This window comes from Sceloporus undulatus, chromosome 4 (assembly GCF_019175285.1).
Source record: "Sceloporus undulatus isolate JIND9_A2432 ecotype Alabama chromosome 4, SceUnd_v1.1, whole genome shotgun sequence".
NCBI lineage: Eukaryota > Metazoa > Chordata > Lepidosauria > Squamata > Phrynosomatidae > Sceloporus > Sceloporus undulatus.
This window is the reverse complement of record NC_056525.1, coordinates 242,712,808-242,735,669: the sequence shown is the minus strand read 5'-3', so window position 1 is coordinate 242,735,669 and position 22,862 is coordinate 242,712,808. Positions and strand designations below refer to the sequence as shown.

The following is a 22,862-nucleotide window of genomic DNA, read 5'->3' as shown; positions in this document are numbered from 1 at the left end:
AGGGACATAATTTTACTATGCCTTATATATAATGGGACTTGAGCATGCATGGATTTTGATATCTACAGGGGGTCCTAGAACCAAACCGCAGTGAATACCAAGGCCTGCTGTACTTCTTCATCTAAGACAAATTTACTCTACTAGATTAAATCAGCTAGAGATGAGAAACAGCAGCTGCTTGGGACAATTTTGGTTTGACATTATGTAACTGAGAACATACAGCCAAGTATAAAACACATGGACTTCCTGTCAGCTATGACTGACACATACCCTTTAAAAGTGCTGCTTTTCCTGGCAAAGAGTTCCAGAGCAACAGTTGGGAAAATAGCACATGGATGGGAAAAACTTGATTAACTTAACACGAGGAGGGGGGCTCACCCATTTTAGAAATAACTTTGTTGAGTCTCATTTGGAAACTGGTGCTGGAGAAAAGTTGTATGGTTACTATGGACAGCTAAAAAAATAAATAAATAAATACAAAGGCATGTATCTTGATGGAAATTAAGTCTAAACTCTCATTAGAAGCCAACATGACTAATCTGAAGCTGGTGTAATTGGCCATATCATGAGATGACATGACTCATTGGAAAAAGACAAAAATGCTAGGTAAAGGAGAAGGCAGTAGGAAAAGAGGAGGAGCACAATACAGGTAGTTTGATTCAATCAACAAAGTCTGGAAGACCTAAGCAGGAAAGTTGATGACTGGGGCTCTTGTGGATGTCTCCTAGAGAAGTTTTCCATACCTTGAAGTGAACTTGACAGCAAATAAGAACAGCCTATTTGGACAAAATAATTGGGAGGGATTTTGGCAGAATACTGGTAGGAAATGGAAGATAATGAGGGTTCTAAGAAGAATTTGGAGGCCCTTTCATACTGAAAACATCTATTTTCCAAAAACAAACAAACAAACAAACACCCGTGGGTCCTGAAGGGTCCCAGCGGCAAATAATTAGCCCTTGGGGCTACAACAGCTGCCCAGTCCTCTGATCCATTCATGCAATAAAGTTATAGCACTATGATTATGCTTTAACTGCCATGTTTACATCTTATGGATGTACTTTTTCAGATGCTGGGGGAGGGGGGGTGCTGGTATTCCCTTCCTCCCTCTGCAGCATACAAAGCTCCACTCCACAAGTTACTGTAAAACCCCAGAAGCCTCCCCACATGGCCATTCTCCACTTTATGGTGTGTAGGCTATGTCCCCATTGTCAGAGATGAATGTAGATTCACCAGGAATAGGTATAGTCCTGATTTTTTTCCTGAGTTTATTGCTTTGTTTCCAATCATGTAAATGAGGGACTGCCATTCATTTCTGTGAGTTAAGCTATAATGTTCCTTCTTCTGGTCTCAGTGATGAATGGGAGATGATTGGGATTGATGAAATGGTTTAGATGATCAAAGGGCTTCATGTTCCAGAATCCTCCCCACCATCATGGCCAGATTGTGGGAGTGGCCATGTTAGTGGGGCAGATTCTTGGAACTAGTCCAAAGATGTAACTTTTTCAAGCTCTTATAAAACCATTGTCAAGACAGAATGGGGGACTCCAGTGCATATGAATATGTATTGCATATTCTGTTTCATATATATAATACATATTACATGCATGCATTACTTATATACAAAATCATATACACATGCACACACGCACACACACAAATACGATAGATAGATAGATAGATAGATAGATAGATAGATAGATAGATAGATAGATAGATAGGCCTGAACCTTACAGAGACTTGCCATTCAGCAATTGATTCAACTAATATGCTCTGTTGAGACTAAACAATAGCATTCTGGCTGGTTGGTTCATTTGTACCAGTATCTGTAAAACATAAGAAAGTGAGCCACACATCAGCATGACAAAAAGAACTCAAACTGGAGACCATCCAATAAAATCCACAAAGAAAGGGGAAAGCTATTATGAAATGCTGAAGAGGGGCGTTCAGTAATTAAAAGCCCAACAAGTGTCAGACCATTGGTATTTTTAAAGCCTTCTTCTAACCGGTGTTCAGATGAACATGAATTAAGTACTGTAGTCAGAAAAGAAGCAGGGGCAGATTGATTTCACCCAACTCTGTGAAGCACCTTTTCATTTGATTTTTAATTTGCCAAGTCTTCAAGTTGTTTTAGAACGAGAGCTCAAATCCAGAGGTGTTTGATCCTTGCAGTCAATGATGCATACTGCAGATCTGGTCTCCTCCCCAAGCACTGTAGCATTAATCCCAACCTTTTGTTTAGGGCTCAGTTTCGCCTGGGACCTGGTCTGAAGGCAGAAGCCAAATGAGAACAGCAGCTGTCCGCCTGCCTCTCCTCTAATTTTGCCTCTGGAAATAGCACTTAAACCGGAGCTCCAGCTGGCACTGATTGATGTGCTGCCCGATTGGCAGTCAGTTTGAAAGACACAAGAGGTTGAGCTGTGAAACTTACAGGCTTTGATTTTATAAGAAGACACTCAGTCACCATAATTGTTTGTCTGTTACCTATAATTTGCAGCAGATGAAGCAGCCATAAAACACAAGCAAGTTTTAGGCCAGCATGAATGTTTTCATACCTCCTTTCTTTATTTATTTAACATTAGCTTAGTTGTTTTGCTTTGTTACTTAAAACTGATTTGAGGTTTGGACTCTGTTTTGTTTAACTTTTAGGAGCATCAGGGATGCTGTTTTGTTTTATTTTGCATGGGTTTGTTCTTTTTACAAGGGGAACCTTTCACATTATACAATTACAATGTTATGATTTCACTTGCCATGGCCTCACCCTATAGAACCATGGGATTTGCAATTTAGAGTGAGGTATTAAGCATTCTCAACCAAAGTTTTCTAGTGACTCCCCAAACTACAAACTACAAGGTTTCATAGCAATGGCAATGATATCATAACACTGTGTAGAATGAATGGGCCTCTACAGCTATTCATCATATGTGTAATGTATAGTACAGGTTGTGATGATACCTTTATTGGGCCATGGGAAAGGTATCTTTACTTTAGCTTCAGTAGTCCATTCGTTTCTTCATCAGGCAAAGATGGTGACAAGAAAATTTTGAGGTGGATGAACAGTGTAGGAATCACAGGGTTATCATCTTGATTGAAACGTTGTTGAAAATGCACATCTAATGTAGACAATAGGGATGCAAGTCCTCATTAATTTCATTCTCAAAGGAAGCAAAGAGTTCTTTAAGCATTCCCCACCTGAAGCTCTGACAATACATTTGAAAAGTGTGTCGTTTCTGAAAGCTATTTGTGCACTGAATTAGTTTAATTGTAATATCATCTGTTCCTGGGAATTTGTTTTTCCCAATTTCTCTTATTGTAGATTCTACTTCATTTGGGGGGGGGGGGTGTCTTCATACGATTCCACATTCCATGTATCAATCATTTTCTCATTTCTTTTGCATAACTCTTCTAGTGTCTTCTATAACTCTTCTAGTGTTTAGATCAAGGGCCACTTTATTCAGCTTTGGTCCTCACTGGGAATAATGTGTCCAGTTCTGGGCACTACAATTCAAGAGAGATATTAAAAAGCTGGAGTGTGTCCAAAAGAAGGTGATCAAAATGGTGAACGATTTGGAAACCATGCCCTATGAGGGGCATCTTAAGAAGCTGGGTATGTTTAGCCTGGGGAAGAAAAGATTAAGAGGTGATATGAAAGGGATGTCATATTGAGGATCGATTCAAACTATAGGGAAAAAAATTCCGTCTAAATATTAAGAATAGTTCTGATGGTAAGAGTTGTTCAACAGTGGAATGTGCTACATTGGAGTGTGGTGGAGTCTGGAGGTTTTTAAACCGAGGCTGGATGACTGACTGTTGCAGGGAGTGCTTTAATTGTGTGTTCCTGCAAGGCAGAAGGTTTCCTCTATCTCTATAATTCTGATGGTTTCTTCTGTATCTATGGTGTGGTAGAGATCACCCCAAAGGGGTGGCCTGCACCCACCCCTTTTGCTGCTGGATTGGGGCCAGGGCAGCCTCACTGGCAACTCTGTGGTCCCAATCCACCATTTTTCCAGACCAAAATGCCGCTTTTGTTTGGCCTGGAAAAGGGGTGCCCTTGTGCCTTAGGTGCCAATGGCACCCTGGTGCTAGAGAGGAGAAAGGGGCGTCTGCCATGGCCTCTTTCTCTTCATGCAGAGGAGAAAGGGGCCATGGCGGACATCCCTTTCTCCTCTTGAGCACCAACGATGCGGGGGCCCAAAAGGAGCTCCGTTTTGGAGTTGTTTTCCATGCCGTCACAAGGTGCTGTAAGTGGCCTGGGGTGTCACGGACATGTCACGCATGTGCTGCGCCATTTGGATGTGGCGCATGCCTGACATCATTGTTACGCACACCATGTGGACTGTGCCGCATAATGATGGCACCCCCCATACATTCTAGGGTTAGAGAGCGTGCGTTTGGTGAGTGCTCCCTAAACCTAGTATCACCGGGAACACAGTGCTTTATGCTGGTGTATACCAGCCCTATGATTCCATGGTTCTATGATTATATGAATCTATTGCTTTTTGTTCTAGTCTCTGGAGCTGTAGAAATTCACTACTGTGCTTGAGCAGAGTTTGTTATTCTTGTGTGCCTTTAAGTAATTTCTGACTTACAGCAATCATGAGGCAAACCTATTATAGGGTTTTTTGGGACTGAGAGAGTGTAACTCATCCAAAAGTGCAAAGATGTAAAGCAGCTTTTTCGAAAAGTATGAACATGTGAAGTTTGCTTATAGCAAATACACCACATTGGTTCATTTGACACAACATTGTCTACCTAGCAGACCATTTACTTGGGGCATTCATAGCTATCGCTGTATGCCATCAGAGATCCATTTAATTGGGGCTGTCTTGACTGAACTTGAACATTCTGCATACAAAGCATAAACTCTACCACTGAATAATGGGTCATCCCTGAAGTGGCTCCTCAGGCAGACGATGGAGAAACTGTCATGCAAAAACTAGAGAGAAAGTACTAGTTATACCTAGGAGGAACATCACAGACAACAAAGCACATCATTCTCCAGCATCAATTGGTTTCTCCTAATAATCCAGCCAGCATGGTGCAGTGGTTTGAATGTTGAATTATGACTCTGGAGACAAGGGTTTGAAACCCACTCAGCCATGGAAACCCAATGGGTGATTTTGGACAAGTCACACACTCTCAGTTTTGGAGGAAGGCAATAGTAGACCTCTTCTGAACAAATCTTTCCAAGAAAACCACATGATAGGGTTGCCTTAGGGCCACCATAAATTGGAAATTACTTCAATGCATACACAACAACAATAATCCAACCAAGCACATGAGCAATTCTTCCAGTTAATTAATAATAATAAATTAAATTATAAATTGTCTATTTGTTAACCGCTTTTCCTACGATCAAAGCGGTGTACAATATCGTTAAAAACAGACAATAAGAACAATTAAAAATTCACATCTAAAATACATATTAAAAAAGTAAATTCAAACTAGATTAAAAACATATAATAAACTATTAAAACCATGAATTACTGTATATCAAAGACAATAGGGGGGAGATGGTGTCAGACGGAAATTAAAGGGTGCAAGATCTTGGGATGAATATTGCAAGCTTCAGTGCCCAATGTATTAGGGGTCTATATGTTCCCATGGGGATGGCTTCATCCCCACCTCTCTCTGTTTCTGATCGTTTGTTTTTAATCACCTTTCATTTTATTCAATCTGTTTTGGTGCTGGGTCTTTTGAAGGCCAGCTGGGAGGAGAACAAATTGAATTCCTTGATTCAGTGCTGGCTAGTGAGGGTGTTGGCTTGTTTCTCTTGGCATTAGGAGTTTCAATCCATGTTGGATGGAAAAGAAATGTGTCCCATTTAGGTGCAGTTTTGTGTAAACTGTCTTAGTTTCAGCATCTTAGGGTTTCTTTTTAGGTGTGGCAATGGTGACACATTTGTACCCTCATTAAAATATGACACAGTTAGGAAACTAGACTTATTATGTAGTATGTAATTGTAATGAAGGGTGAAGACATCTGCATCAAGATCCACATTACTCTACTTATTTAAGGTTGAGTAAGGCTGTATTTAAATAAATTCCATTGCTGTGGACATTTTTCTCAATTTTTAAATGCCATTGCTTACTACAGTTGACTCTCCATAACCATGGATTCTGCATCCATGGATTCAACCATCCAAGGTAGAAGGCAGCAGAAAGAGGAAAACCACACATCAGATGAGTAGATTCAATCAAGGAGGTCATCATGAGTCTGAACTTTCAGAGCCTACGTAGTGCAGTGGAGGATAGGGAGTCTTGGAGATGTCTCATTCACTAGGTTGCCAGGCAGTTAACTACTACTACTACCACCACCACTGCTACTTTCCCCCAGAAATGTCCAAAATCCTAAAATCAAAACATCCATTGTTGTTGCCTAGATTGGAAATCTCAATTGTTGTGTGGGCTAAGTTGGTCTGAGGTAGCAAAGTTCAGTCAAAACATGCAGGAATATAAAAAGTAACACTGGGCCACTTAGGATTCATGTTTCACCTTTCCTCATCACCTCACTTCCACAGTTATCAGGAACTACTTCCCACCTAAGTGTCTGTGCAGAAACTCCAAATTTAATATTTTTTTATGACTCAGTATAGACAACAAAAGGTTTGTTGGATCTAATCAATGCAAAAGCTTCATTGCTATATGTTGGTGTATCATAGTAACTATAGCCCAGTAAAAATGGTTGCTTTCTGGCACCCTGGAGCCAAAACTAGGGTTCAGGACTGCAGAGTGACTGCAGGCTCCCGAATACTAGTACGTAATGCCACCGCCATCATGGTGGTCTCCTGTCCATATGGGGGGCCACCATCATGATGCAAATGTGGTGCAGTGTCTGCACATTGTTGTGCTGCACATGCGTCATCGATACGCGTCTGCCCCATGCACCAAAAAGAAAGTACTTTTAGCGGGTTCTTTTTGGTGTAGAGGGAGGCCACACCGTTTGGCTGCTGTAGCATCCCTCAGGATCAAAAACGGGAGCCTCCAACCTGCCCTTTTGGGATGGTCTGTCAAGTCCCCATGTTCCCTTCTGCTGTTCTTCCTTTCTCATTTTAAAATCATTTCTCATTTAGAAAGTCTTATTCAAGCATAATAGTTTGGCAGGTTACAGACTGATCAGGGCCTCAGCTGCCAGAACGGCAGCCTCCGAGGCCCCGATCCGCCACTTTCCAGGCAGTGGGGAAGCGGCAAAAGGAAAGGGGTGTCCTTGGGGCTTCAAGCCCCAAGGACACCCAGTGGCGGCAGGGAGGAGGAGAAAGGGGCCGCTTGGCCCCTTTCTCCCTTGCGTCGCTGGCGCAGCTGTCTAAAGGCTGTGCCAGCGACGCAAACCGTGGAAGGAGCTCCATTTCAGAGCTCTTTCATGTGCCGCAGAAAGGGCGCTCTATGCGCCCTCGCGCGGCACAAAGATATCACATCCGCAGTGGAGGTAGTGCGTTCATGACGTCATAATGGCGGTGCCCATCTAGAATGGGTGCCACCATTTTGGATGCGCCAAGCATGTATTAGGGTTGGGGGCGTACTAGGGTGCCTGTTTGTAATGGGCCTTCTGCTTCTTACTTGTTTTACCTCAAGTAGGGTACCTGAAGGCACCAATCTTTTCAATTATGTTTTATAATAAATAAATAAATAAATAACAAAACTTTAATTCATATCCTGCTTTTTGTTACCACAATCAAAGTGGCGTACAACCTTTAAAAATACAATATATACAATTCCCCCTTAAAAAAGATTAAACAATTATATCCATTTAAATTACAAACGATAAAACCTAAAAACAATAATACAATAATAAAATAATGGTGGGCAGAGTCTTTGCTTATATATGTCTGTGGGAGGAGCATTACATGGCCGGGTTTTAAAATATATTTTCAACTGTTTTTAACAATGATGATGCTTAATTTTTATTGTTTTTAATTTTTTGTAATGCTACATGTTTGGCTTAACTTTTATTTTCATTTCAAATTACTGCAATGCTAGAAATATAGGGATTGAAGGGAAATTTCAGGTGCGGGGGAAGAGAATAATTATGGGGGGAGGCAATGTCCCCATTTTCTCTCCCCTTTCCATAGCTACACTCTTGGTAAACAGTCCTGTGATAAGCAAGGAAGTCTTTGATTCTTCACAGTTTCTGGTAGTCACAATTTGCCAGTATGGATTTTAACAGAGAAATATAAAACTTCCAGTTTAAAATCACGAGATACTAAGAAGTGAAAACTGAAAGTCCAATAGATGCCTTCTTCAAGCATGGAGCATGCATGTGTTTGTACTTGCCTTTGTTTCCACCCAAACTGTGATGGGGATGTTTAGTTCAGCAAGCACCCTGGAGATGATCACCAAGGAACTGTTGCCATCATACGTGACCTTAGATATTTGGATAGGCATTTTCCCCTCCTTAACGTCTCATGTTTTCTGCAGAGAATATTGGACTAAGTGATGCAAGCATGCCCCCAAACATAAAGCTTGAATTACATTGTAAAGGGATGCAAATCAGTGTCTCTGAGCTAGACTTTAATGGGACTCAAGTCATGTTCCATATGGAACATGGCAGCCCGAACTGTCTTGAACAACCCTTAGGAAATGAAGTTCTTATTAGAGGAAAATGATGCAAACACTGGAAGGAAACTAAAATCGAAAGGTTAGAAGGAGGAAAGAGCCTGTCAGTAGTGCGTTGATCTGATGTTCACTTTGGGGTATTTTATGATGTTTTCTGGCTATTTGTGCTGGATTCCTAGCCTCCTTTCTGTGGCTTCCTCCAGCACAGTTGGTGAGTCATCCCAAAAGTATGTTGTCTGTTTTGGTGATAGATCCCATTCTAAAGATTGCCTTTCAGCAAAGGGTCAAAGAAAGTGGCTGTAAACAATCCCATAAAATACATGGAAGCTCTGAAGGTGATCTCATCTAGACATCCTAAGAACATTTAGGAACAAATGAAGAAGAAACTGTAATCCATCAAGAGAGAGAGAGAGGGAGGGACCTGCCTCATATATTTTTTCCCATGTTAGTTAAGATTGCATTGATTTGTATTAGTGTGGAAGCAACATTTTTCACAAACCATCCCTCCCCTCAGGAGGCACATTTCTGATTTTCCTCTTTTTTTCACCCCCATAAGAAGTCCAATTTGCAAAATTGTATCTGACTATTTTCTCCCCCCCCACACACACACTTTGTATTTCATGCAGCACCTGCCAGTGTCTTCCCACAAAGCCCCAGAATGATGCTATATCCAGCACACTATGTGTGTGTGTGCGTGAGGTTCAGATTGGTGGACAGGTTTCCAGTACAATTATTGCTGTTGTCATAAATACATCAAAACAGAAATAAAGTGTCCTAACACCATCACTGAATCCCACTACAGAGAAACTGTTGGGGAATTTTTCCTATTGCTCAGGAGATTTGGTAAAATGATGTCATCATGGGATAAATTTCCCTGGCCTCCCCTGCCCCCAGAGAGCAGAGAACTTTGAGGTCCTAACACAGTTTTGATTTGACTGGTGCCCCTGCTTACCATCCACTTTATATTTGTAATAGTCTATAAACACTACCTCTGTTGTTATTGTTATTGCTGCTGTTGCTGTTTCCTTCTTTCCGTCCAAAATTGGGTCTCAAAGCTCTACTGCGGTGCCACAACAAGCTACAGTTCCCATAATTCCATAGTATTGAGCCATGTCAGTTAAAGTGGTGTCAAAGTGGATTATTTCTGCAGTGTGGATGCAACCACACACACACACCATCCACCTATTGATGAGGTCAGGAAAAGGGATTGGCAAGAGTTTGGGAAATTTATTTTTGGCTGAAAACCTCCAAAATCCACAAGTCAGTATAGGGTGGTTTCCTTGCCCAAAGCAAAGTTCTTTGTTGACAGTTCAGCTATATTACAAGATATCTTGAAGGCACTGGCCGGCCACATATCAGAAGTAGACACAGGTGTTCCTTGTTCACTAGTGGCTGGAATCATGTTGGGGTCATGCATAACCTGGGGTGATGCACACACATTTCCTTGCTCGGACATTGTGGAAGAAGGTATTCAACAACACTTTGTGCCGTAACCAACTCCTTCCCATGGCACCCTCCTAGCATTCAGGGTATAATGCTGTTTACTGGAAAGGGGATGGAGACAGAAGGCCTCCAAGCTGCACCCAACCAGAAAAAGAGAACTGGAATCAGCCTGAAAATCTCTAGTGACTCACTGGAAATTCAAGAGAGTGACATCAATTATAAAGTATCAGAATTTGTAAATATAATTCATTTCAGCATCTTCTTTTTAAACCTTTGTTTGTAATCTCTTTGTTCAAGGACAGTAACCTGGTAATCCCATATTGTATGTCCAGGAAGACTGCAGTGCTCTGAAGCTGGTTTTTGGTTATTGCAATTTCTAATGTCATGATTGTGTCCATTAATCCTCTAGTGCAGAGAAAGTCCTGTTTGTCCAATGTAGAATGTAGAGCAGCATTGCTGATATGGGATGGCACATATCCCATTGGAGAATGAGTGACTACTCGCTCTATATTGCATCTGAAAATAAATAAGCAGTAATAAATAAACAAGCAGATTTCTTTCTACTTCTTCCCTCCTCCCCCCCTTCTTTTTTCCCTTTTTTATTCTGCAACAGACTAACGTGGTTACTTCTTTGAAAAGTACTAGTGTTAGAAGCTGATAAACACAGTTTTCAGTCTAGATTGCTGGGGAATGAAGTAGAGGACATGTGTGCATGTGCATTTGTTCATATGTATCTATGAAAAAGTGTCCCACCCCTTGATAATACAAACTGCAGCCCATGTAGTGGAAAAGGTTGTGTAACCCTTCTACAGAGCAATGTGCGTGAATATCATAACCTATCAAGCAAGTACAGTAATAAATATTTCTACTTTGGGAATTTTTGTTGACAAAGTTGGCACCTGTACCATTTCTTTCTCCCATTTGAGGAAATGCTTCAAGAGCATTGTGTTATGCAGCCTGAAGCTGCATTCAACCACCCACAATAACGATATAATTTGGTGACAAGCTTCCCATATGCTAATGAAACGCCTGGAGCTATTCTGATAATAGAAGTGATTTATCAACAGCTGCTTCCAAACATCCAGTTGGCCCACTTTATAATGGCTTTCCTGATGTCTGGATATCCGCAGCCAGTGACCTTTGCTGTTGGAATCTGTCTTGGTGGTGTGATTTTATTGCTTGGCATATATCTTTGTTGAGCAAAGGCTCTTTGCTAAGAAAAGAGAAATGCATAAAAGAAAGAAATCTGTCCCAATAGATTCTGTTGGAGATCGTAGCATCAGGTATGATAAAGAGTGTGGAGGAGGTATGGGAAAATGTTGATGTTGAGAATGTGGAACTGGAATAGTCTGTTCATTATTCTTTTATATTGCTGCTTACACTCTAAACTTGGAGATATATTGAAACTAAAAAAGAGACAAAAAGCAGAGGAAAAGAGGAAAAGAAACCTAGGATGTAAATATGAGCATTCATATAACTATTTTCCTTTCAAAAAAAGAGAAAAAAGAAAGAAAAAGAAAGCAAGAAAAGAAAAAAGGTCAGCAAAATTGACATCTATATGTTATATTCATGCACAGCTTGGATAGTGTAATCCAAAGAATGGGTGATGGGGAATGGGAGATCCCCACCAACTATCAGTATTACTTCAAATTTTGATGAATTCACTTTTGCAAGAAGCTTCAGTAATCTTTGGAATGTGTGTGCCAGTTTTTACGAGTACAAACTGAGGGGAATTGCAGGTCTTATGTGAATTAAGAAGGTTTTATTTAGGAAAATTCAGAGTGCTATCACACACACAAAATAACAATTCACATGGACAGAGCATACAGAGCTAACCAAAATGGAAATATGGACAACAGAGTTTTTAGAGATTTGCCGTGGGGTAATAGTAATGTTGACAATAGCTAGAATTCTCCATCCAAACTTATTAATTGATCTAATTTATAAATCCCACACTTTCCCAGCTGCTTCCATAAAAAGAGTTGCTTCAGAATGTTCAGATTAGGATTATTCCATAAATATGGAATGTGGTTTCTTTTGCATTTGAACTTGATTGGTGCACTCATAAAAAAATGACCTGATTGATCAAGAAATGGACTAAACTAGCTTGTGCTTTATGTGTTTTTATTCAGAGATTATTCATTAAAGCTTCTGAAAATAAAGCAGAATCTTTAAAGTACAGATGAGCACATAGAGGCTGTACAGAGCAGCCATTAAGGCTGGCCTAGGGGCAGAGCTGGGGTGTGATGTCCATACAATGCATGCTCCAACTCAGTCCCCAGGCCAGCGTGACATCACGCACCACAGTACACAGTGGACGCTCCTCTGATGCTGTGTCTATATGACACAGCATCAAAGGAGCACTGAAAAGCCATGGCACCGATGGCTATGGCACCTTATCTGTGGTGTGGAAAGGAGCCGCTTTGGGGGGCTCCTTTTTGTACCACGGAAAGGCAAGATGCAGCTACGGTGTGCAGTTGCCACGGCCCCAATCTGGTGCTAAAAGGGGTGGCTGCAGACCACTCCTTAGGGGAAGACTATACAGCTCCATAGTTAGGACATGTGTTGTCTTTCATCGTTCATTCATGCTCTTCAGCCACTGTCACTTTTGTTTAAAAGTGTAAAATTAGCTAGCTGTTGGTTTAATAATACAATATAAAGATTCCGTGGTTGCTGGGAAATGAGAAAAAGATAGAAAATTGTGTGTAGGTTAAAATATGCATTTTTAAAAAACAAATAAAAAATAGAAATGTAATATTTTGTATTTCTTAATCAGATGAAATGTTAGCTGGCTCAAAATTCTTGCTGAGGTTAGTGGCCAGACAGACATGGAAGAAAGCTTGTGTATGGAGCAGAGCTAACACAGCATAGTGGGTGATTTGAATGTTGAACTATGACTCCAGGATACCAGGATCTGATAATCTCACCCCAGCCATGTATACCCACTTTGATGATGATGATGATGGGGGGTGACTTTGAGCAAATCACACCATCTCAGCCTCAAAGGAAGAGAATGACAAACTCCCTCTGAACAAATGTGTCCAAGAAAACTTCATGAAATGTTTGCCTTAAGGTTCTCACAAGTTAGAAATCACTTGAAGGTACACAACAAAAACAATATAAATAGAGCATGTACCTTAATGTTTGCTTCCTAGCATGTCTTTCTGAATCTAGAGTGTTCAACTTACCTTTTACGTCTAACAGCCATTAATAGATACCTATGGGTTCCCTACTGATCACCAAATAAATGGTTACAACACAGCACAGTGTCAAAGTTTCTGATATTGCCAACACAAGTCACAGATTGTTACCCAGACCAGGACTACAAATCAATGGCTTCATTGCTAGACATATCACTAAGGTGTCATCCCAAGACTTTATCTTGTAATTGCACATACTGTACATCGGGAGGGGAAGGCCATAGCAGAAGCTACAAGAATGTTATCTTACAATCATTCAACTCTAAGATCTTCAGTTTTGTCCAATATAATGAAAGGAACTGGTGCTTCACACAGCACAAAGCTATCAAGTTTAACAGCTTTAAAGGGGGGTTAGATGAATTCATGGAGGACTGGGTATGTATCATGTTCAGTGTCACAGACTGTATGTCTTTCTAAACCAGTTGCTGAGGAGTAGAAAAAGAGGGGCCAGTTGCATCATGTCCTGCTTGTGGAATTCTCATAGAAATGTTGTAGGCCAATGTGTGAACAGATCACTGGACTAAATAAGTCTTTGGTTTGATCTATTCAGATTTTTCTTTTTTAAATGTAATTAGCAGAAATGTAATGTTCTTAACTTCGACTTTACCCTGTCCAGACTCTGGTAGTGCAATATATTCAAGCACACTTTTCCAATTAAGGTCAAAATAATGATATGATTTTAAACTGAAATGCACTCCTTTTTTCTCTCCTCAGATGTGCTGTGTCCAAGTGTCCATGTGGAAGGAGATAGATTCAAACACACCAATGGAGAAACAGATGATATTCCAGGTAATGGGATGCTGTTTGGAATTAGATGCTGTCATAATATGGGATATCTTTAACTAAGTCTGTCCTTCATAGCAGGGATTGTAGTAAATGGCAAATGTCATCTGAGTCAGATCAGAAAAAGTCATTGTTTCCAAGGGGAAAATGGAATGTGTGTGCATTCTTACAATAGTAAAAAGTAACTGTTTCAAGCAAAGGTGGGAATACTGTGTGGTGCCACTGAGTATCTGTTTTTTCCACAGAGGATAAAGTGGTATAGATCAACAGATTTTTGTTTAGCAGATTTTTGTTTTGGCAGATGGCCAGCTGAACACTAAACCTATCCCCCCCCCCCAAACCAAATTTTAAAAAGTCACCTTTTGCTCCAGATCTTCCCACAAGAGCCAGAGCCCTCCAGAGTGACAGCAGGCAGCTGTACACAAATGCCTTCTGCTGTGTCACCTGCCACCACAAGTCAATTCCTCTGTGATCAGAATGAACTACAGCCATGTGACTGATGCTGGGAGTCTTGGTTTTTGGCCTCAAAGGAAGTGACCTGTGATAGTGGTGACAGAAATGACTGTGGCTGACACAGTAGGATGCATGTGTAAACATCTGCCTGCTGTCACTCTAGAGTGCCAAGTAATGGGAGAGGGGACATCAGGGCAATTTCAACTGCTCCTGGAGTATTCTGGTCCCTGCAGACAGGGAAAGTAATAGTCCCACTATATTCTGCTCTTGTCAGGTCTCATCTGGAGTACTGTTTTCACTTATGCATATCTCATTTTAGGGTGGATGCTGAGAGCCATCATGGTCTAGCAGTTTGAGGATTGGACTCTGAAGACCAGGGTCTCAGTTCACACTCAGTCATGGAAATCCACCTTGGTCAAGTCACACTCTCTTAGGGGGGATACATACTGGCAGAAAGGAGGGGCAAGATGCTGCCCTTTTCTGCCCTGGATGGAGACTGCACCAACCAAATGGCACAGCCTCCAGGAGTTATAAAAAGAACCAGCTCCCTGCGGTTTCTTCTTAGGCCATGCGCAGGATGCCATTGGCTCGCTTGTGTCCAATGATGATGTCCATCATTGCTGTTTGGGTGCTGCGCCATGCAGATGTCATCATGGCATGCCCTGTTGGTACAGGGGCACACAATGATGGCACCTGGGGTGCACAGTAGGGCTTCTGAGCATGTAGGTGCTCAGCCCCTGCTCACTCCTATTTTGGGCCAAGGCCAGTGCAAAGCACCAGTCTGTACTGGGCCTAAGTCTCAGAGGAAGGCAAATACAAGCCCTCTTGGAACAAATTCTGTCAAGAAACCTCTGTTATAGATTCACCTCAGGGTTGCCATACATCAGTAATGACTTGAAGGCACACAACACATGCAGACACATAGGCAAGCTCAAAGAAAGTCATCAAAGGTAATAAGTGGTATGGAGAACACTTATGAGGAAAAGCTTGAAGGAGCTGGGCATGTTCAACCTGGTGAAAAGAAGAATGAGGGATGTCATGATTGTGCACTTTAAATATTCCAAGGGGTATTACAGAGGAGGGTACAGGCTTGTTCTCTGCAACTCCAGACAGGAGGGCCATGTCTTAGTTAAAGGACAGTAGATTTCAACTGAACATTAAAAGTCACTTCTTACACATTTTACCCATTTTAAATGTGTTTAAAATGTGTTTAAAATCCCTAGAGAAGCTTAAGGAGGAAGGCTGGCAAATTAATTGGTTTGCATATAACCAGATTGTTATGAGATACAAACAGGATATGAAAGAACAAAAGGTAACAAGTTCCCAAGGAAATTTAGAACTGGGGAAATTATTATTAGAAGAACATGAGAAAGCAGTTGGAAAGATTTACAAATTGTTGTTGTCCTACGAAATGGAACAAGAAGTAGTGAAGGAAGACATGATCAAGTGGGCACGGGAAATAGGTCATCCAATTGAAATGCTGCAATGGGAAAGAGCATGGAAAAACAACTATGAACTCACAGTTTCTCAAAGTTTAAGAGAAAACTTCTACAAATTATTTTTTCATTGGTATATAACGCCAGTAAAAATTGCAAAAATCTACAAGGTCAAAAACAATCTATGCTGGAAGTGTAAGAAAGATATTGGAACTTTCTACCACTGCTGGTGGACGTGTAAAAAAGCTAAAAATTTTTGGAGTATGATAAATAACCAAATTGGGAATATGTTGGGGGAAAAGATACAATTGAAACCGGAGACTTATCTGTTAGGTATTTTTGATGATCAGATTAAGGGTCCTGATAAGAAAATTCTTTACTACCTAACAGCCACTGCTAGAATATGCTTTGCCCAAAAATGGAAAAATGATGAGATCCCAGGGTTAGAAGATTGGATAAGTAAAGTGTATGAAGCTATTTCAATGGACAATTTAACTCAAACGATAAGAGAAAATGGTATAGAACAGGTTAGGGAAGAATGGGGAAAGGTGACTCAGTTTTTAGAGAGGCAATGGGGCGAAATAGCGGTGATCTCCTTTAAATCTATGAATGCTCAGGCTCGCTAGGTGACATATATATATGTGAAGAATTTTGATAGATAAGGGAAATCGGATCCACTTGTGACAACGTTAGTACCAGAAAGTCATATGTAATGTAAATTTAGTATAGGTAGGAGGAAGTCAAAATGGAAAGAATGTTAGGATGAAGTGAGGGAGAGAGTGGTTTGTATTTATTTAATGAAGAGTAATAAGGGGATGATAGGGAAGAACTAGAAGGTTAAGTAGGTGAGGAAGGTATGTGTAGGTAGACTAGAGTGGATAGATAAGATAGGACTGGGAGAGGGTATGTGTGAGAAGTGAATAGAGGGAAGGAAGAAGAGAAGTGGTAGTAGATCAATAGAAAGGGAAAGGAGTGAAGTGAGTTTGAAGGTTACTCTTCATTTGGAATAATATAACGGATTACAATATTATTGCATAAGTTGGATATATATGAATGAGGTGTGTTTGGAGTAAGTTTGTATGCGTTGATATTTAGGTATGTATTGTGTATGGTTTATATGTATGTTTTTGTCATTGTTTTGAATGTTGTTGTAATTGTGTACAATTGTGTATTCTTTTAATAATAAAAAATTTAAAAAAAAAGTCACTTCTTGACAATAAGAGCTATTCAACAATAGAACTAATTTCTTTGAATGATAGTGGAGTCACCTTCTCTGGATTTCTTCAAAAAGAGGCTGGAATGGAGCTAACATTCCTGCATTTAACAGGGGGCTGGACTCAATGGTCTGTGGGGTTCCTTCCAATTCTATGAGTCTATGATTCTATATCTATGTAATGTAGAAGAAGTTTGGTTCCTCAGGTACACAAAGTTTTGACTTCATAAACACACAAACACAGGTTATTTGACACCTGGAGGCACTTTTCTACACGCAATTTCTTTTTTCATGTATGCCACAAACTCAATAGATTTTTCATTCCCAAAATGAAAATGTAAGTGTATTAGAGTTTCTTCTCTCTCAAGATAAACTAAGGGGAAAATGCTGAGAGATGTAGGAACATACACACACGCATACACACACAAAGGGGATTAGGGGAAACAAAGGTTTAAGCAGAGGGAATTTGGCGAGAAGACAATGATCCTAAATTTGGCTTTTATTTAGTCTCAAAAGACAGCGCTGTAGAGAAAAGGTATAATTTTTAAGATGAGAGCAGTGTTAGTGTAGTAAAGTAAAGTAATGTATAATATTTTCTGGAGCTTGCTGTTTACCAGAGAAGGAGAAAATAATGAAGATGAAGCGGAGGCAAATGGAAACAGTATTCTCAGAAGTTTCTTTTATTATTGGTTTATTGCAGATATATAAATATCATGGCACACAAATAGAGCCTTCATAACCTCACATTTGAATTGGTGGTGTTAATTACAAAGCATCATGGAGGAATCTCTCGGTACCTATCACATACTCTGGTGGTTTCGATCCAATACACACAGCCTTCCCATCACAGTTTAACAAGCATAGTAAAAGAGAGTTGTGTCTCAGGCTGAAATGCTGGGAACGGGTGAAATGTGATGGAAAATAGCTCTCGCCTGATTTTTTTGTGTGTGCATTCTTTTCTTTTCTCTTCTTTTCTTTTCTTTGGTAATACAATTCTTATTGCTGTTATTAATTTCAAACAGGATGTCTTCACAATACCAAAAGTGTAAAGAAATAAAGGAAAATTAAATCACATTTAAACAACTAGGATGTAAGGACACTGGTGTAGTAATGCTAATTCGGTTATTAATCCTTTTTTTTAATTGCTTAGATTGAAAGTGTGAACTGTGGGCCATATATGTCATCTACACCTCATTTTTTTGTTATTTTTTTTTAAAGTCCCCAAACATCTCCAAAACATAATCAAACACACTGGTTTCATTTATCTACCCCCAAATCATGGTGGAAAATTACTGAAATTGACTGAAAATTAGACCAATTTGTTGACCAGGAAGTGGGAGTGCATCCCAGGAGGGAATAATGGCAAAAATCAACTTCTATTCCCTGTGCATTTACCCCACCCCTGTGTTAGAAGCAAACAGGCATCAAGACTTGTATAAAATGATTAGTGAGGGATCAAAGTCTAGATAATGGCAATAATTGCATGCATGTTAATTCAGCTTACCTCTACCCAGTTTAAATTTTATTCAGGCAGCATCCTGATGCTATCAGATGGTTTTTATCACTGAATTTGTTGCCCTAATACAGCCCAGATCCATCCCCACTTCCAGAACTGCTCCGGTGGCCATTTTCTTAACTCGGAAAACTCCCAGATCCATAAAGAGCTGCAAAGAGCAGCTCTGGAAATGCAGATGGACCTGGGCTGTATTTGGGCTGCAAATTCGGTGGTAAAAACCATCTGATAACATTAGGATGCCTCCTGAACTAAATTTTAAACCAGGTAGAGATAAGCTGAATTAACATGCATGAAGTAAGCTTCAATGTCTGCCCATTGTTTTTAGGTCTGTGCATCTTTCTTTCCTCTATGTATTAAAGCTTTTGCTTCCTTCTTATTTGCAGAGGTCAGTTCCCCCTTCTCTCAAGAAGTTAGTCAGTCCCTTAGTTCACTTTTTCTAGGATGGGGCATCCATAGGACTCCAACCCCAACAATGGCTGCTAGCTTTTCAGGGCTCCTCTTAGGTCAACTTCTTTGAGCTATCTCCTGTGCTATCATAAGATAGATTTCCTGAGGCAATAAATGTAATGGGCATCTCATGTAATTTCTCTTGTTTTCTAGCACAAGCTCATATTGCCTTGCTGCACTGAACTTAATATAGATATCAAATATTCCTACATCCTGCAGTGCCCCATGTTTCTGTCATGATTTCTTCCACAATGGAATAAATTATCTGGAGTCAGTATGTGGCAGAAAGGGCAGTGTAGAATAGTCATTAGAGCACTGGGTTCGGCAAAACAGTTCCAGTTTGGATACTTTATTTATTTATCTATCAAAACATTTTTATCCCACCATTTTATCATGTAATCTCAGGTTGCAAGTAGATAAATCAATATCAACTGTTTACAAAATTCAAAATGAAAACTAAAAGTAAAACAAAATTAAAATTAAAACATGTATAAGGGGTGTATATATTAGTTATGTTTTTAACTTGTGCATGTTTATGCAGTGGCCCTTGCCTTACATGGGGAATCCATTCTGGACCCCTCTGCGTAAGGCAAATAGCACATATGCTTGAACCCCATTGAAAATAATGGGGCTTGTACATGACATGTGGTGGTGTGTGCGCCATTGATACTTCCATCTTGCAGCTGTGTAAAAGGTGACCATGTATGACGTGGGCACACTGTACATTTTACACTTCATTTTTTAGCTAGTTAATTTTCATTGTTTTTTTCTTTTTCTTGCAAAGTTTTAAAATGGTTTTATTTGTGAGCCACGTTGGGTCCCTTTCTGGGAGAAAGGAAATTATGTGTGTGTGTGTGTGTGTGTGTGTGTGTGTGTGTGTGTGTGTGAAAACACCTTGTCATAGGCCCGTTCTGCATGGGTGTAAAGTACGTCCCCAGGACGTACTAGGGTTAGGAAAGGGCGTGCTTTACGCACGCCCCTAACCCTAGTACGCCCTGGGGATGTACAAAATGGCGGTGCCCGTTCTACATGGGCGTCGCCATCTTGACATTGCGGATGCATAGAGTCTGCACGTCCTGCAACATAAGTGACATCGCAAGTGCGCCATTGGCCACTTGCGGCGCCACTTCCAGGGCCCAAAAAGAAGCCACTTTTTGAGGCTTCTTTTTGGTGCATCCAGGAACTGCGCAGTTTGACCGCTGTGGTTCCCGGATGCAGCAACCGGCGGTGCCAGCAGAGCACCCATTTTGGGCGCTCTGTAAAGCGCCATAGTCACTGAAAGATAGCATGGAAGAAAAGGAATTTCCTTTAAAGTGTAGATTGTCCTTTGATTTTCTCGTTTTCACTGTAAACAGATATTAAAGTGGGTCAGCTTATGCTCCATATGTTCTATAGGTTTATAGGAAAAAAGAAAATAAAAGAAAATAGAGGGTTTTTATAGAGTCTTAGTTCCCCTTTTCCACTAGGAAGACAAACAAGGAAGTAAATTCCCTGCCATGAGTCTTCTCTGCTTATTTTTAACTTTTGTGGGACAGTGTGAGCCTTGCACCCAATCATACTGGAGCAATCTGCAAAACCTAATAGCCTAGAATTACAAACAGAGATGGCTGCTGTTGCTGATCGTTGCCTGAGCCTCTCTCTGTTGGCCTGTGGTTGGCAAAGGAGAAGATGGGATTCCAAAGATGCCTGTGACTCACTACCTAATTATAACATTCTCACAGTGTTATATGTATCTTGAAGAGGGCTAAGTGGACTGTTGATCCTCAAAGGGGAGAGGCACATTAAAGCCAAGCTGTACTCCTGCCCACATCTGTTCTCTCCTTATTGTTCCACCACCTTCAATCGACATTAATTCTGCCCTTGTTTTGCACTCTGTGCTGGAAGCATTCAGTCACAAAGTCTCCTTTGCTAATCTCCCTTGTAAAGCAGAATAGCCTACACATACATGGTGAAAGGGTTCTGTAACATACCAATGGCTTCACAGAGCAGGGTGCGATGTTTCCTGGCAAAACATGCATCTGAAGGTGGATGGCAGAACCATCAGATAAGCCTCTATGTGAGGCTCCTTTTGAATAAATACTTTGAGCTCCTATTCAGTCATCTTAACTGTTGACTGGCACCTGGTAGTGACTTGTTTATGTGCATGTTCCCCTACAGAAGCAGCTGAACATGCAGGCTTTATTCAGATGATTTTTAAATGATGAATTTTAAATGTGGATTATATTAGAGTATGTATGTCTTATTTGTCCTTTTAAACTGCTGCATATTTTAATTGATGTTTTGCATTGTTTATTTGTTGTTTTTCCCTGCCACGGGGAGAGGTACTTAGGGTGTTATTATTATTAATATTAGCAATAGTGTTAGTATTAGTATTGCCTGATTTGGAAGTCAGTTGAAGGCTGGGGAAGTGGAGTTGTCCATGCAATGCCATTGCACATGTGATGCTAGTGTGCATTGCATGACACTTGTAGATACATGCATTTTGTATGGGGCATTGTACATTGTACACTGCAATTATTCATTTCACATGTATTTGCATATTTAGTAGTGCAGTGTTGTAACTGATTCATCATGCAGCTCTGTGAGTGGGTTGCACTCTATCTCCCTGATGTAGACTTTTGGTCATAGAGCCTTTAACTTTGTTTATATTAATAGAATTCATGTGTTCTTGAGACAAAGGAAGCAGAGGAGGAAGCCCTGGATTCATTAGCTCACTGATGCAATCAGAAATCACTATTGTTTTTACGTATGCAAAATAACAGCAGCCTTAGTCTACTGCCTCAGATACATAAACCTTTCTGGGCATCATTCGCTCCATGCATAGGCCAAGCCTATGAAAGCTTATGCTATGACTTCTCCTACACAGTTAGTCTCAAAGGTGCTACAAGATCCCTTTGCATACTGATATTCCAGATTAACATGGCTATGTCTCCAAAGAGTACTTTAAGAGTTAACCATTCTGAAAACATATTATTTTTCTTTGGGGTGGATGTAGGGACTGTTCCCTTTTCCTGATAGAAGAAAAATTGCTAAAAATCACATGATGGGTTTTGTTGCCTTTGTTACTATGGATGCCCATTTCTAATTCCAACTGTTGATGGAGCTGAATTAGATTAATGGGTTTGTCTATAATGTATCAATTCCTACAATGAATGCTTCCTTCCGATTCTCTCTGCTTGATGAATTGGAAGTAGTTCTTTACCCAATTAACTTTTCTATGAGCTGTGAAGCTTTTGGTCTCATCAAATCCAACTCTTTCTCCAGTTCTTTGTTCATGACACCATGGTTTGGAGACCAAGCAAATAACTATTTCCTCCTGATATATGTTGCCTACAGTTCTACAGTCAAGGCATATTGCTCTTTTGAACTGGGGCCAGTAGGGATTTTTCAAAATAGTGCTTAATAATATATTGACAATAACATGTTCTCCAAGTGCAGTTGGTGAACAATGGCAATATGTCAGAAATAAAAAATCCATTAAAGTGGTTCCTACGACCTTTCATGGGGTGAAGCCATAGGGCATTGGGCAGCAATAAATGCCTTATTACATTTCCTAGTTAAAAATGGAGCAAAGAAAAGGGAAAAAGAAACAAAGAAATAACTGCAAGGCAATCACCATGACCTACCTATAAATGCAATTACAAATTTGGAAGAGAACCAAAGCACCTTCCACTGTGTTGATTAGGATGGAATTTGTTCACTACGAAATGGTAGCCTTAGAAAACATTGAATATAGTTGGTGCTGAACCTGTATAAAATAGGAACCTATTTGCATATTCAGTGATCTTTGGATGAGGCTGGTGAATTGATAGCCTTCCAGCA

General features: G+C 40.3%; 1 protein-coding gene across 1 annotated transcript in view; it reads left to right on the top strand.

Moving 5' to 3' along the window:
* The window catches only part of COL22A1 (collagen type XXII alpha 1 chain), a 236,856-nt gene that overhangs the window by 70,566 nt on the left and 143,428 nt on the right, over window positions 1–22,862 (top strand). Inside the window, exon 4 of the mRNA XM_042466288.1 lies at window positions 13,907–13,981. Coding sequence (XP_042322222.1) covers window positions 13,907–13,981 — 75 coding nt within the window. The remainder of the gene's footprint in view (window positions 1–13,906; window positions 13,982–22,862) is intronic.